This window comes from Choloepus didactylus, chromosome 15 (assembly GCF_015220235.1).
Source record: "Choloepus didactylus isolate mChoDid1 chromosome 15, mChoDid1.pri, whole genome shotgun sequence".
NCBI lineage: Eukaryota > Metazoa > Chordata > Mammalia > Pilosa > Megalonychidae > Choloepus > Choloepus didactylus.
Genome location: NC_051321.1, coordinates 38,736,235 through 38,753,047, shown reverse-complemented (window position 1 = coordinate 38,753,047; position 16,813 = coordinate 38,736,235). Strand labels below are relative to the sequence as shown.

The 16,813-nt window shown below is 39.1% G+C and overlaps 1 protein-coding gene across 1 annotated transcript; it reads left to right on the top strand.

Moving 5' to 3' along the window:
• Window positions 1-109: 109 nt before the first annotated feature.
• On the top strand, window positions 110-15,326 carry LOC119509789 (cytochrome P450 2C18-like). The gene is made up of 9 exons (XM_037803795.1): window positions 110-292; window positions 1,477-1,639; window positions 1,809-1,958; window positions 4,599-4,759; window positions 5,911-6,087; window positions 7,478-7,619; window positions 10,460-10,647; window positions 12,945-13,086; window positions 14,961-15,326. Exons 1-9 carry the CDS (start codon window positions 125-127, stop codon window positions 15,140-15,142), a joined length of 1,473 nt encoding a protein of 490 aa, XP_037659723.1. The 5' UTR covers window positions 110-124; the 3' UTR covers window positions 15,143-15,326.
• Window positions 15,327-16,813: the final 1,487 nt, after the last annotated feature.

The window sequence follows — 16,813 nt, the reverse complement described above, 5'->3', positions numbered from 1 at the left end:
CAAGTTGATCTACCTGACTGGTCACTTTATAAGGTCAAAGAGTCACAGTTGGAATGAGTGGGGAGTGATATAAAGGCTTTGGACTGCACGTTCATAGTTGCCTTAGTAAGAAGAAAAGGTTCCAATGGATCTGGTCGTGGCTCTGGTTCTCTGTCTCTCCTGTTTGCTTCTCCTTTCCCTCTGGAAACAGACCTATGGGAACGGGAAGCTCCCGCCTGGCCCCACTCCTCTCCCAATTATTGGAAATATCTTACAGTTAAATGCTAAGCACATCAGCAAATCTTTGAGCAAGGTAAGTATGCTTTAGGTTCCTCCAGTGCCTTGCAAATGGTAAGTCAATTACATCCTGAGAGTAAATAAAATGCGTCTTTGCAGTCTATGTATTATAATAGATCATTGTAATGTGAAAGTTCCCCTGTAGATTTTTTGGTTTTTGTTGCTTTTTTGTTTTTGTTTTGCTATCATTTTCATAAATAATAGAATGAAGTAATGCATTTTCCAAGAAGAGAAACATTTAGTCATCGTAAGATAGCATCAAATGAACAAAGTGGACAAGCAGCAAAAGTAGGGCGTGCAGCTGCCCTTCACTGTTTCAGTTCTTGGCTGTGATTTCTAGCCTGAAGGTCAAGGTTAATAGAAGTGTTTTTATGGCTGCAGACTTCATTCAAGAAGCCATCTACTATATAAACTGTGTGTTTTGTTCAGATGAGCCATAAAGCTAACCTTCTCTGAAGGAGCAAACTGGGCCTGATGTCAAGGAAATAGCTATGTGGGCTCAGGACAGCATCAGTGAATGAAAGAAAGTTCTCTGTCAGGGCCCACTGGGTGGGGACAGAAACCTTTTGGGCTCTGCGAGAAGCTGCTGCCTGTGGCCTCTGGAGCCTGCAGGGTGGAAGGAGATGCTGCCTGTCCCGGCACAGCCTCTGTGGCGCCCGCTCTCTTTCTGTGTTAGCAACACCAGCAGAACTCACATGGGCTGGGCTTGGAGTCATCTTCACTGGTTTTAAAAATACAGATTTCTACACCTCATCACACAGCTACTGAACAGAATCCCCATGGGTTCCCAGTTGATCCTGATGCCATCACCTGGGTATTGATCCAAAATGGGCAATTGTGAAGAGAGACACTCATCAGGCATCAGAGGTCAATCAAGCAGGGTCCAAAATGTGTCTTCTATTTATTAGATGGGGGATCATGGACACAAAATTTAAATTCTCTAAATCTGTTTCTTTACCTGTAAAATGGGGCTAAATAAACCTAGCTCACAATATTGATGATACCTTTGCCTGGCACATCAGACACCCTCCAGAAATAACTAAAATGTTTATGTACAAGCATTTAGAATATTTAATACTGTGTGGCAGAATAAGAACATCAACAATATTCTCGTAACATCAGACTACACAATATATGCACAAGATAGAGACCAAACAGCCACTTCTTTGCTAATATCTGCATCTCCTTCCCATTTCCCAGCTCTCTGAAACCTATGGCCCTGTGTTCACTCTCTATTTGGGCTGGAAGCCCACTGTGGTGCTGCATGGGTATGAAGCAGTGAAGGAAGCTCTGGTTGATCATGGAGAGGAGTTTTCTGGAAGGGGCAGTTTCCCACTGGCTGAAAGAGCTTTCAAAGGACTAGGTAGGTGGATGTGTGCCTGTGTTGGGCAGTGGTGATGGGGGAGGGGAGTAGGGCATTGAGAACAGAGACTTGAATTGCTCCTCAGGACAGCCTGGTCCATAGCAGGGCTGCCCAGAACCTCTTCCTTGACCAGCATCTCCTTCCTAGTGCCTGTGTCCCCTCTTTGTAGGAGTCGTATTCAGCAATGGAATGACATGGAGGGAGACCCGACGCTTCTCCCTCATGACCCTGAGGAACTTTGGGATGGGGAAGAGGAGCATCGAGGACCGTGTCCAGGAGGAAGCCCGCTGCCTTGTGGAGGAGCTGAGGAAAACCAGCGGTGGGTGATTCTTTACTCTTATTGCCAACTGTCACTGACTACCCCCTTAGGCATCCTTGGGTGACAACCTTGGAGACATTTCAGGAGCAGCAGGGTCTCTCCTAAGAGTAGCGGCATCAGCCCTCAGGTGGAGGAGGCTGGGTTTGAAGGAAAGCCCCAAGGGAAGGAACATCTTTGTCTCTATGCTTTTGTGTGTGTGTGTGTGTGTGTGCACATGTGTATGTGTATATACATAATTGTGCATACAGCGTGGGTATACAAAGCGCATTTAATCCTTTTCTGTCCTGAGCTCTGTTTGTTGACCGGCAAATTAGAACAACATGAAGTTAGAGGGCTTTGAGTCTCGTTTTCTCCAAGAGTTAAAGAGCAGTGTTTCCCCCATAGCTTCATTGTGGGTTACCTGTTCCAAAACATTTCACCAGGGAATGCTTTTCCAGGACACCATGGGAATGACCTTATCATTTCCCGGCAGAGCATGAAACAAGTGCCTTGTGCTTTTCCTTAACTGGGCTACAGGTATATGGGCAGCCTCACTGGCGTGTCTAAGGGTTTCTTCAAGGCCCGAGCCTGCAGCTCTGCCCAGGCACAATGATTATCTGTGGAGTTCCTAGTGGACCTCTCATCATTGTGAATTCCCTCCAAACTCAGGATGATTTTTAAACCATCAACATGAATTATTTAACATTACTCATTACTCACACAACTGATTTACATATTTTAAGAAATAAATGCTAAAGCATAATTCTATAAAAGACACAAAAACCAGGCTATAAATGCCAGACTTGAGTAGAATTTACTTAACTAGATTTTGGCTATTATAAATAACACTTGCCCTGTATTGCCTAACTATAAGTTGCCTCTGTTTTCTTCTCCGCCTATCTTTTCCCTCCTCTTTATTGGATTTTGTGTTAGAGCTTTCGTGGTAAGTATTTACCCCCCACTGCCAGATATTCTAACCTAGGAAGTCCTTGCCTCAATACTCTGTCTTTTGCCTTGGATTCTAAATTATCCTCTTTGAAAGGAAGTGAAAGATTGAAAATCAGATTTTTGCTGTGAAACACACACACACACACACACACACACACACACACACTCAGAAATCCCAGAGGCTTCCCAAATTACCTTTCACCTCCCTTGCTAAAAGAAAACCTTTACCAAAAGCTTATTCCCCTGGAGTGTTTCCAATTACACTTGCAAAGGCTCCTGGCATCCTCAACAGCAAATCACAAAAGGGTTCCTACTATTCAGTGAGTTGTCATTTCTTCACAACACTTGATTCAAGTTGACCTTAGTTACCTTTATAGATGTGAATTTGTGTCCTTTTGCCTCTAAAGCTTATTGATCACTGATAACAATTGTTTCATTTACAGAGCTTCACCAAAGAAAGAAAATTTTCCTCTGCTTTAATTTTTTCCATTTCTAAAATGATGGAATTGACCTAAATGGTGGGCAAGTTTTAAAATTTATTATCGCATACTGTGTTCTGTAAATAGCTAATACAGAGCGAAATCCCAGAAATCAACAGGGAAGTTTGACCCAATAAATGAAATTTGAGGTTTGAATAGGTGATAATGGATACAGCTAGTTCAGGATTACCTTTTTTCCTATATTGAAATGAAGAAATGAAAAGACTGTGTTAATCAATTTAACCTTTTTTGCTTGCCATACTTGTTATTCAAGTTTGAGAGAAAAAAAAATCTTGATTTGCTTTTATTTTAGGCAAGCAACATGTTTTCTCATAAGTTTTATGCATTTTTGTAATTTTTCTTCTCATACAACATGGATGGCTTTTATTTTTTACATTTATTACTTCACATAGTGAATTCACCCATAATCTCTCTCTCTTCGGGTCTCCAATTGGTGGTTGAACATATGGTTCCATCACCCTCTTATTATGTTTTCAAAACTGTGAGGTTCCTAACTATTCTCATTCTTCCTATATCAATGCTTAATTGTCTACAGGCTTTGTAGACAGATTTGATCCTGCATTGATAATTTGAATTATCAGATTTCTTGTAAAGTGGCCTCTTTACAATTTTTTTCTTTCTTCCTCCAAAATATCAGGCATGTTAGGTTAGAAAGGTATAAATAAATGCAGTGGAGGTAATGGGATATTTGGAAAACCATGACAAAACCAATTAAAAGGGAATGGTCTATTTTTCTACTAATAGGGGAAGGAAACAAACAAACAGACAAAGGTACCCAGTGCTCTTTTTTACTTCAATTGCTCTTTTTCACTTTAATTATTATGGTTATTTTTGTGTGTGTGCTAATGAAGGTGGCAGGGATTGATTTTGGTGATGAATGTACAACTATGTAATGGTACTGTGAACAATCGAATGTACAATTTGTTTTGTATGACTCCGTGGTATGTGAATATATCTCAACAAAATGAAGATAAAAAGAATTGGAAAAAAAAAAGGCAATGGTCAACTCAGGTTGAGGGTAATTTGAGACACTGATTCTATGCATGTAGAAATTTTGACTGATAAGAGTATTTCTTGATAGATATGGCTTTAGTGATTCTGAAATTATCTTTTAATTTTAGTGATTCTAAAATTTTCTTTTCCTGTATCTCAAAGACAAACAGTTTTATATGTACATTTTAATGATGTTTTTAAAATGTTTTCAATTCTTTAGGGTCTCCCTGTGATCCCATTTTTATCCTGGGCTGTGCTCCCTGCAATGTGATCTGCTCCATTGTTTTCCACATGCGTTTTGAATACAGAGATCAGGATTTTCTTAGCTTAATGGCAAAACTCAATGAAAACCTCAGGATTGTAAGTTCCCCATGGGTCCAGGTGAGACCAAGATCCCTTTTCCTAAGAAACCATTTATTCTCTTGTCTCTGACATGTTCTAAATTCTATATGGATCAAACTGTGAAATGAGTATTTGAACACCACAGTCCTGGCCAGAGCTTGGCATCACAGAGTAAACATTGAGGAAAGATAGGCGAGCTCTTTATAAAATACAAGAAACAGCATGCCCAGAATGTTGAGGTGAAATTCAATACCATTGGCTCCCTGTTCTTTTTCCATTAAAACCCAAAGTCCAGTTTCCATAAAGTACTTTCCATTAAAACCCAAAGTCCAGTTTCCATAAAGTACTTGGTGACTTCCCAAAACCATGCCCATAGTGCTCAGTGGAGACCTGAGACCTTTGCTGATAGGCTTCCATTGCCCACAAAGCTTGTCCTCTCAACGACACTTGGAGACGTCTTCATCACATTACTTGGCAGAAATAGCCTAATTTAGGGTATCAAGGAGGGAGAATCTTTGGGACCATGGTGCTGCCGGGAAATACTAAGTTGTAGGGGTGTTTGCTGCTTCAGCTGGGACCCTACCAGAAAGGTCACTGGGTTAGATGACAATATGATTGGGTTTTATGGTGTCTGAGCTGGGCTGAGCTGGTCTATCCTGGACTCTGCCTAAATGATAGTTGTGTGATCTTAGAGTAGTCACTTACCTGCTCTGGTGCACAGCCACCAAATCTATAAAAATGCAAGGCTGGATTTTATAGTACCCTCAAGTCCCTCCAAGTTTTACAATACCAATTCTATTTCTGAGGCTGCTCCATAGAAAGAAACTAGCTTTATGCTCTACATCAGGCCATCCAAATTCCCTTACCTTTTGTCCTCATCTACAAAATGTGAATCATAGTAATCCACACCATCCTTTACTCTGAACGTGTAGGAAAGAATTGTTGTAAAAATGAGAAAATTGTTATAAAGATGCTTTTATTTTATAAAAGTGATGTATGTGTATAGGAAATGATTATCATCTTTGAACTTCTGGTCAGAATATTATCCCTCAAATCTATCAGCACACAGAATTCAAGATGGAGGTGCTTTTTTATTTATCATTATAGCTCCAGTTTCTAACCAGAGGTGGGCATTATGACATAAGTCTTCATTAATTTTTTTTTTAATAAATGATTTTTTTCTCTTTTAGTTCTGCCATACTTTCCCTGTACTCATAGATTACCTCCCTGGGAGTCACAACAAAGTACTTAAAAACATAGAATTTTTAAAAAAGTTTCCTTTGAAAAAAATTAAAGAACACCAAGAATCCCTGGACATTAACAATCCTCGGGACTATATTGATTGTTTCCTGATCAAAATGGAACAGGTAAAGTGTCAAAGAAAATTCACTTATTTGTTTGCTTGTGTATGTTGTGGTCCCTTGATTGATTCTGTACATACCAGGGATGTTTAAAAGAACAGACAAATAGTGCTTATGTCCCTATTGTGTGCATGGATCTGCACTAAGCTTCATGGAAGATTTTACAGTTGAATTGTTAAATGAGTAGAATATCTGGGTCCTGTTCTCAAGGCACTAATAAGCTACCTGAGGAGAAGCAGAACGGTCACTTCAGATGAAATGAAAACAATTACAAGTTTAGAAAACATGATATAGCAAGCATTAAAATGAAGATGGGAAAGATCATGGGACACAGTGTATGGGACAGTGAGAAGGAAAGGCTTAACCAGAGTTGCCTTTGTCAAGTGTGTTTCACTCTCCCAACTTCAATTTATGGGAACTCTAGTCAGTCAGTGCCTTGGCCTTGGCATCTGCATTAACCCCATTTCTCCTTCACCCTCATGGGCAGCTAATGCCCAAACTCTCTGCTTTAATATTGTTGTGTCGCTTCCATTTGGGTATTCTCCTACCCATTGTTGCATGTGATGCCTAGAGCAGTTGCCTAATGTCTCACATCTTGAATACAATAGCGCTGGCTCCCCCTTGTATTTGTGAATTGAGTCTCTGACTATAGTTTATTCTAGGTAGCACTGCCATATTATCTTTTGCACAGTTTAAACTTCATAATGAGTCTGCAGGCAATACTGGGTCCCCACAAATTCTTTAATTGAAGAAAATTGCAAACACTTGATTCAGGCTTAAAAATATTTTATGTTGTATGACCCTAATTTACCCTTTTCTATCAATTGTGTTTAATCTACAAATAAGAGAAAACCCAATTAAGAATAGCTTAAGAAAGAGTGGGTTTATATTTATCCCCTACAAAGAGTCACTTGGGTCCATCCAAGGCTAACACAGTAGCCTTGAAACACCAAGAGATCAGGTACCTTCCATTTTTCTTCACCATATTTATTTCCTATATAGGCTTTTATTTTCATGCTCCTTCCCTCACATCTCAAGATTGTATCTGCCCCTCCTCCATGTTCTCATCTGTCTTTGGACTAAGAAGTAAAGAGAAAAGTGGCACCAGCAGGGTTCTGATTATATCACAGAACAGTTGTACATGGCCAACACAACTCTAAATTAGGCTGTGAAATGGAATTTTTAGGCATGCTAGGTTGAAAGGACTAGGAGATAAAGATTGGACCAACTAACATACAGACTCTAAAATATCATAAAAATATTTTTTCAAATAGTGCACTCTCCATTTTTCTGTTTCCTTAACTGTAAAATAAGGTTAATTACTTTATTTTGGGTTCACAATAATTAAATATGCAGGCAAAGAAATTCCTCAAATAATTTCTTCAAATGATCGTAGGAAAAACACAATCCACAGTCTGAATTTACCATGGAAAACTTGACAACCACTGTCATTGATCTATTCATTGCTGGGACAGAGACTACGAGCACCACCCTGAGATATGGACTCCTGCTCCTGCTGAAGTACCCAGAGGTTGCAGGTAGGACCACAGATGATGGGCAGGGGGAATTTTGGCACAGAAGTTGGCAAAGCACTGTAGTGTACTCGATGTTGACCTTGTTATAGAAGATCCATTATCACAGCCACCAGCTGTCATTTGTCCAAATATGATGAAGGAATAAAAATGAGACACCTTCTCATAAAAAGAGTGAGGAACTGTGGGTGCAGGATGGGAAGCTCTGAAGCTTTCAAGCACTGTCTGGAGTCCAACGGAGATGATTTCCTGCAGACACATTTGCTTTGGCCTAAGATTGCATAACATTGTTAGTGAAAAGGCCACTTGAATGGTAGGAATGTGCTTGCAGAAATCTCTCCTCATTCTGAAAATACAGTGTGAATTGCTAGGTCAGGAATGATGGAATTCTTCGTTATTGAAGATTTAAGCTTCAATTTCTGGAAATTTCTGGAATGTAAATTTCTGGAAAATCTAGAAATTTAGGGAAGCAGCCTGGGAAAATGTACACAGTCTGGGAAGTACTCTAAAAAGTTAGCTTCATAAAGAAGGTCCTGCTATTTAGGGAGAAGTTGTGCCTAAGGGTATTTTGTTATTCCAGAAGTCTCTGCCCAAAAAATAGAGTTCTTGCAATGATAAGAAATTCTTTTATCAATATTTTTATCTTTTATAAACAGTTTAGCCTTAGAAATTAACCTTTAAAGAGATTCCAATTAAGCATAGCAGATTAGCAACACACATTCCCTTTTTCTGTATCAGGATACCACTGAAATAACTGTAAACTAATTATTAATGAGAATTAGTACTTTTGAAGTTGGAGGAGAGTAGAACATGAAACGGCCAATAAGTTTTCAATAAATTTCTGTAACACAGAGAACAGATGGAGACATGATAACTAACTAAGCAGGGAGGATGAAATGTAACCTAAATGTCAGACAAGGAAGATTTATCAATAAGGAAAAGTCAATATGTGCCCTTGCAATCACCATCAGTTGGTACTTAGAAGTACAAAATGTTATAGAAAGTAGTAAGAGAAAATGAGGCCAAAAATAGGAGGGTTTCCCCACCAAGTTTCCTCTACAACTCCTTTCAGCATGTAATTCCTGCCCTCCTTTCTAAGGATAGAGGATTATTCTAGAGAAAGTATACTAAGAGGCCCTGCACAAAGGCACATGGGCAGAGACATGGAAGGAATGAAGGGCAGGGCTAAAAAGAGGGGTTAGGAAAGAGTCCATCTCTTGAATTCTGAGATCCTTAGCTGCTTTCCCCATCCTGAGTTCTGGAATCCAGCAGCCAGAAGTCCACTGCAGGGCATGAATAGCAACAAAGGAAAGACCTCCATTCTCTGACATCCATTTAGAAAATTCTCACCAAGTGTCCAGAAAGAGAATGAAGTACAAGCATCCGTCCAAGACACAGTGTCATGGAAATTCAGAATTTGGATTTAAGAGAAAATCATAAAAATCTGTGGAAAAGAAAATCAGTTCTTATCTATTGCTTTCCTACTATAGAAGATGACAAGTTAGCTGCCTTTCCACATGGTGCATATGACCTTCTCTCATTTCCTAATCTCTCAATATCATACTTGAATCATATATAAAGGATTAGCAATCAAAACAGCATCAGGATTCTCATGAGCAATTGTCATCTTGTGTATTACTAGAAAGTTTGCAAAAATTGTACCCTTTCTTTTCATTTTCTCATAAAGATTCTGGAGTATTTGCTCCATCCTAATGTCTGAAACTAAATCAGAAAAGGCATGGGCTCCAGGAGTAAGAAGAACCTATGTAGGAGAATGGAAATTACAGGGAGGCCCCTGGGCACCAGCCCTGGGAAAAAACCAGTTAGAATGGACTGTGTGGCAGAGCAGCTGTGAGGGAAGATGACAAAAGAGATGTGATCGATTATCTGAGATCTGAGTACTTGGGAAATTATTTCCAGGGATTGGAACAGCTACAGAATCAGCTGGAAATCATTCTAAATCATCATCTAGAAAGCTAGGAATTAAAATAAAGGTATATTTTTAAGTTAGACAAATATGTACACATAATGAAACATAATTATAATTATCTTACCAGAGAACATTTATGTAGTCCTAATTATGTAAAGAATGAATATTAATATAACCAAAAATTGTGATTTAAATCTATTGGGGAAAGGGGGGGCGCACGTGTTCATTTGCACGTGCACGTGTGTGTGTGTGTTTGTGGATGTGTGTCTGTGTTTGCATGGGGTAGTGGTAGAGATGCAAATCACTCAACTCTTTGAACAAAAAGTCGTTAGATATTATCTAAAAACGATTAATTAAGAAATAGGATAGAAAGTGTGATTATTTAGAAATTTGAACTTACATTTCAAAAGAAACCACAAGAATGGTTCAAAGTGGAGGTCTTTTGGGGGTGGGGAGGATGGAGAAGGTACTATTGTAAATTGCACACACACAGACACCCACAAGCAAACACATATGTCCATCTAGATCCAGGAGTAGGATGTAATTTTTAAAATACTGTGTATTGTTCTATTATAAAATTAATATTTGACATTTGTTTTTTTGCCTGCAAGGACAGTAATTTCTCGAGTCAATTATATACTATTTATATTTTGAAATATTTCATTATTTCTATGTATTGGTCATCCTGTGTTCTAATATATAGGTATTTACAGATTACTTTAATGCCTAGCTTTTAGGAAAGTTATATGTACATATATTATAGCAATTTTCTCTATGTCTAGGTGTACTTCGGTGCATATAATTTATGCTAATAACAATGTTGGGACACTATTGTAATACTTCATATAACCCTGAATTGCTATGGCACATGTGCATTTTTCTTCTGTGCCATCAGTTCTTACTTGTGTCTTATCAGCTAAAATCCAGGAAGAGATTGACCACGTGGTTGGCAGACACCGGAGCCCCTGCATGCAGGACAGGAGCAGCATGCCCTACACGGATGCCGTGGTGCACGAGACCCAGAGATACATTGACCTCCTGCCCACCAGCCTGCCCCATGCAGTGATCAGTGACATTAAATTCAGAAACTATGTCATCCCCAAAGTAAGATTTGTTTCCCCTACCCTGCACCTCAGTGAATTTGAATTTCTCATGTCCACAGTATGATTCCAATGCTCTGCCTTGAGGCGAGATGAGAATTGTGCAATAATCATACTATGACAGCATGATGGATTATGTGTTTCCAGTTAGGGATTATAAAGCTTTCCGCAGATTCTGACAGCTGGCAGCGAAGTCTTCCAAATTTTTTCTTCTTTAATATTGTTCTGGCCACTCCTAGCTGTTTAGTTTAATACCAGGTTGTCAATTTCCAAAAACACTGTGCTAGGAATTCTGTTAGAATGGCATTAAATCTCTAGAACAAATTGGAAAGTATTGACTTCTTGACGTGTTGAATCTTTCAATTCTCGAATATGGTAAATACTCCCAATATGTTTGTGCTTTCTTCAATTTTCTCAATAATTTTTGTTCTCAGTGCAGTGGCCTGCACATTGTTTTTAGGCTTTTTCCTATGTAATTAATATTTTTGATATTATTATAAATTCTATGATTATTTTAAATGAAATTTTGAAATTTTTCTGGTATATGGAAATAGAATAGATTTTATTAATGTAATAATATATCTAGTAACCTCGACAAATTCACTAATAGTACTAATAGGTTGTCTGTATGTTCATTTGGAATTTCTATGTACACAGTAATGCAAGGTGGATTTATATTTATTTTGTTTCTTATTTTCCAATTCTACTGACTTTCATATCTCTTTGCATAATGGCACTGACTAGGATTTCCGGGATATATGTTGAGTAGAACTCAGAGTAATGGGCATTGTTGTTTTTTTCTGTGTAGTTTTGGATCTCTAGGAAAGAATGGGGATTTAATATCTCACCATTGAAATTGATATTTTATATATATTTTTGTCTATATTCTTTATGAGATTAAGGAAGATCCCCCTCTTGTGTTTGCATGTTTTTGTCATTAATGGGTTTATAATTTTATCAAATGGAGGATTCTCAAATGCAGTCCTGTATTTTGGTCCTTATTTCCCAGCTGAACACACACACACACACACACAACTGGATTTTATTTGCTATATTTTGTATTTATATTCATACAAGAAATTTTCCTGCAATTTTTCTTTCTCAAACTTTTCTTTTCAGATTTCTGATATGGAGATAATGCTTGTCTCAAACTAGATAGGAAATATTCCCTACAGTGGGTCTATTTTTATTGCCTCTCACTCCATTCTCCCTTCTGTTTCTGACCACTAAATTCTGTCTTGGAATACCCTGTAATTTTGGGTTAAATGCCAGAGATTATATTAGAAAAATGCAGAGGCTCAGATAATGTTTGTCTTCTTCCAAAAAGGGTTCATCCCTCCTCCACTAGGATGACACAAGGATATAAATCTCTAGGCCTCCTTCAAAACTGGAAATGAACACAGGCTAAAATTTACTGCACCTGTCAGCTTACCTCTCCAAGTTCCTTCCAGCTCTGCAATCTTCATTCCAATTTTTGTCTCCTCAGTTTTCTAACTTCTAACACATGGCTTCTGTATTTATTCAGACTTTCTACTTGATATGATACAACCTACTTTATCCCAATTGATGCCAGCATATATTAATATTATAATAAAAATGGCAATAACTAAAAATCCTATTTCGATACTAAAGAAAGGGCTGTCTGTTTGCTAAGGGTGCAATTCCTATGCCATCTCTGGGAAGAGGAAATTGAAGCCATTACCAAGAAGCAAAGGATCTTGCCCCAATCAAGGGTCAGGAATTCCAGTCCACTTTTTTCTCACCCAAAGGCACAACTAGGAGAAGCTTTTCCTTTTGTGATATTTGGTTGAGAATTATTGTTAAAATTATTTCTTCTCCTATGACTAAATAAATTGGAAACAGAGGAATCAGATAGGGATCGCCGATATCACCCATTATTGCCCTTCCAGTTATTTCTGGCTTTTCAAGAACCAGCAGAGACGTCTATTTTAAAACATAATTCACAAATAAGGTGAGGTAAACCTGAAGTGATGAAATAGAGCAGGTGCTGCTTAACCCAGCTTGGATACATGGAGAGAAGATTCAGAAGGTTTTGGCACTCAAGTACTCAAGTGCTCAGTACCTCAAATGTATTGGAGGCCATTTTACCAAGATCATTGTCACTGGCCTTAAATGAATCCTTGTTTATTACTTGGTCTGTCTTGCTGGAAATGTCACTGCCCTTCTTTGGATCTGGGTTTCCTCACCTATAGTACAAAATGATTGGACTACGTGATTTCCTGTATTTCCTCCAGCACTGTGAATTATTTATAATTCAATTTATCTATCTCTCCATTCTAGGGCATGAACATAATCACATCGCTGACTTCTGTGATGCACAATAACAAAGAATTTCCCAACCCAGAGAGGTTTGACCCTGGCCACTTTCTGGATAAGAGCGGCAACTTTAGGAAGAGTGACTACTTCATGCCTTTCTCAATAGGTAATAGAAATTTATGTCCATCTCTACTCCGGGGGACAAGAAATCTCATGGGATCAGTTGCAACTTGTGTGCTGCATATCCTGGGGCTTGGAGAACTGCTCTTTGTGCACAGTCAGGAGCACTTCTGCCAATGTCCAGGCACGCTCCCACCACAGGGTACATCCACATCCTTGGGCCAGATCAGTGGGACTTTGGGGAGTTGACCCAGTTCTTTCTTCCAAAATGAGAAAGCTAGAGAATAGGTTGATTGAATTCTGCCTCCAGATACATTACCGGGCTACCCAAAACTCCTCCTGAAATGTGACACTCATCCAGACTTTCCTCACCTGCCCTGAGAAGAACACACAAATACCACAGCTTTGAGTAGTATCTTCTATGTGGTTCCTCTGACCCCTTAGATGAGTTTGGGGACATAGGTACCCACAAGCCCAGAACAGGCACTCAGAATAGGCAGAACACAGTTAGAGAAGCAGATGAGTGGAAAGATCAGTACAATCAAATACAACCCGTGCTGTGAGAGAGGGAAGCACTGGTCGCACTGGGGAGCAAGAGGGGAAGTTGCCTGTTTTCTTCTGTCAATGCCAAAAGTGAAGGACAAAATGGAATAAGCAACATTCTAATACATTTCAGCTATGTCACAAGGGGCAGGGAACAAGGAAAGAAGAGAGATCATGGCATGATTACAAAAGTCATGGACCACAGGGAAAGGAACAACATGTTTGCTTTAGAGGGAAAATTTCAGAACTACCTGCCAAGAAACTGTGGGGTCAAGAAACCCCTGAGAATTGCAGGATACGATCAAGGATTTCAGAGCACCTTGCTCTTCCTACAGACCCCCTATAGGGTAATGGGTCTCCACTCCTACAGTGTGTGCTGAGTCTCTGGACATGGAACTGCCTTAGGTTTTCTATGACTTTTGATGTTGGGTTTGTATCTGGCAGTGCAGATGCCAGGATGACAAGGACTGAACCCTCCCTTCAAGGAGTGCACATTTTAGAGTGGTGGATTGGGAAATAAAAAAAGAATTATGACACAAACTGATCCATGTTTCAAAGGAAGCCTGAATATAATGCTGAGGAAATCCAGTGAGGGCAAACTTTCTACAGGAATTCTGAGGGGATCACAAAGATTATAGAGATGAAATGACATTTGAACTAAGTTATACAGGAAGTAAAAGAGAAAGGCATCTTATTCAAAAGAAAAAGCCTGGCAAATGGCTTGAAACTGCCTAATGTGTTGGAGATTGATGAGGGGTGGGTTTGGCTAGAGCTGAGCTTTGAGAGTGTGAATGAAGAATGGAAGGAAAGATTGTGGAACGTCAGACTGGGAACAGAATGTCAAGGGCCAGGTCAAGCAATATGGACTGAACCCATAGGACAGGCATAGGAGCCATTCAAAATTTTAAAGTTTGGAGTGATGGGTATAGACATATGCCTTTGAAGGTACTTGAGAAAAAAAAATTTTTAGTTGAATCTGTGCCATAGGTAGAAAGGGAAACATAGACGTAAAGCCGTCTCTTCTCAGTCCTTCCCCCTTTGTCCCACCTGGACAAGGAATGTGGGTGTGATTCTCAAAAATATTGACAGAAACTTGAAAAGTCCAAACAGCCACTATAATGTGGGAATAGTCAATGAAGTAGTTGGCACAGTGCCAAGTACTTAAATATTTCTACCATAAGTACTTGTAGAGTGATACTATGTGGACAGCAAGTGTCTCTGTCTCTCTGTCACTTATCTATCGAACTGTCCTTCCAGACATATCGTCTTCCATTCATCCATCAATTTAAACATTCATAATTCAGTTAATGAGTGTTCTGTGGTAGTTCAGAAACATGGCATTCAAGGAGCATCTTCCCCTGTGTTTACGATTTCCAGGAAAACGAATGTGCTTGGGTGAGGGCCTGGCCCGCATGGAGCTGTTTTTATTCCTGACCACCATTTTACAGAACTTTACCCTGAAGTCTCTGGTTGAACCAAAGGACATCGACACCACCCCAGTTGAGAGGGGGTTTGCCTCTGTGCCGCCTTCATACCAGCTCTGCTTCGTTCCTATCTAAGGAAGGGGCAGCCGTCTGCCAGCTGCAGTGCCGTCTGCAGCTTCCCTCCCCTGGGGCACCGTTCACCTCCCTCCCTCTACTGGGGTTGCCTCCTCTGACCTCCCCCCTCCACATCTCCCCATGCCCTGAAGATCCAGGGAGAATCCATTAAAGTTGCTTTCCTATATTTCACTGCACAAATTTACCTGCTGTTCTCCCAACTCTGTGATGTTTATATTAACCACCACATGCCTTAATAATGTATCTAATATTGAATTATTACTATGTGATCACTGTGAAACAGAGCCAAAAATTGATTAGTGTGTGTTGAATCACAAACATACTATGTTCTGTGTGTTCTAAAGAAGTGTTAATTTTAGCTGGGTCAGTTCTGAGACTTTCCTTCTTTTGTACATAATAAAGTAAGAAACAAACAAGATTAAAAACAAAAAGAAACGACAACAACAACAACAAAAACAGAGATCAAGGAGGACATGCCTGTTGTCTTAAGGGGAGAACCAAGAGGTGAAAGATGAGATCTCCACAGAGGGTCCCTTGGATGAGTGCCGCACACAGTGACTGGAGATTTGGATTTGAACATGAGAGAAAGTGTTATCAAGGATCACCTCCAATTGTGGGGAGATATTGAGAGGATCACCTGTTGGAAAGAATGATCATTAAGGTATTACAGTTCATGACCCCATGTTGGTGTTCCTACAACACTAAATGAAGATTTGAACTACTTTAATACTTCCTGTTTGCCAACTGAGGTTGAAATATTGATGGATGTTTTCATATTGCTAATTGTGTGTTCTGGGTGTTAATCTTCTCTGCCCAGGAAGAGAACAATATCTCTTGACAATATCATCAGGCTTTATTCTTTTTCTACTTTTCACCACATTGTTTTACACATAACAGAAGTGTGATGGCAAGTTGATGCTTTGGTCCTGAAGTCATTAGCATCGTGTTAGCTCCAAAACATAGATGTCCAAACATTTGATACACTTCACATCATCATCGTCTTCCTCCTTCTGTCTTAAAGTAAACAAATGAGAAATGGCATCATGCATTACCGTTCTCCCAGTTCATCTTCCAGGGGAAGCCACTTAAACTTTGGCATGCATTTTTAAGACAACAAATATGTGTATTGGTGTACATATATATCTGTACATGTAAGTATAAATTCATAAATAATATGACATATGGGATTAAATGGTTCTTTACAAATTTAGATTCATATTATACATATTGTTCTACAATTTCCTGTTTTTCTAGTAATCAATATATCTTAGAGGAAAACCTCTATGATAACAGAAATATGGGGAAATAATTCAAAGGACAGATTAAAGGAGAAGGAATGTAAATAACCATTTAACATGTGAAAAGAACTTAAAAATAAAGACTGCAAATAAAATTCGTTACATACCTTTTCAACTGTATTGATTAGCAATGAAAATAGAGTTCACAAAGATGTGTGCAAACAGGCAGACTTATAGTTTGTTCCAATGTCACTTTATCTATGCATCCCACCCTTAGTATCTTACTGAAATTTGTAATCTCCCCTCCTTCACCTCTCTTTTTCCTTATCGCTCAATATTTTATTCTCCTGTCACGATTTTTGGCACTTTGCATGCTTTACACTAATCTTTCTCACAAACTTTTGAAGTAGACACTGTTTATATCATTTCCTAT

Bases quoted from the DNA above. Each gene is read 5' to 3' on its own strand.
- LOC119509789 (XM_037803795.1), top strand. From the start codon at position 125: ATGGATCTGGTCGTGGCTCTGGTTCTCTGTCTCTCCTGTTTGCTTCTC. The intron at 1,959-4,598 runs GTGGGTGATTCT...TCAATTCTTTAG, and splicing joins GGAGCTGAGGAAAACCAGCG to GGTCTCCCTGTGATCCCATT. The intron at 4,760-5,910 runs GTGAGACCAAGA...TTTCTCTTTTAG, and splicing joins TAAGTTCCCCATGGGTCCAG to TTCTGCCATACTTTCCCTGT.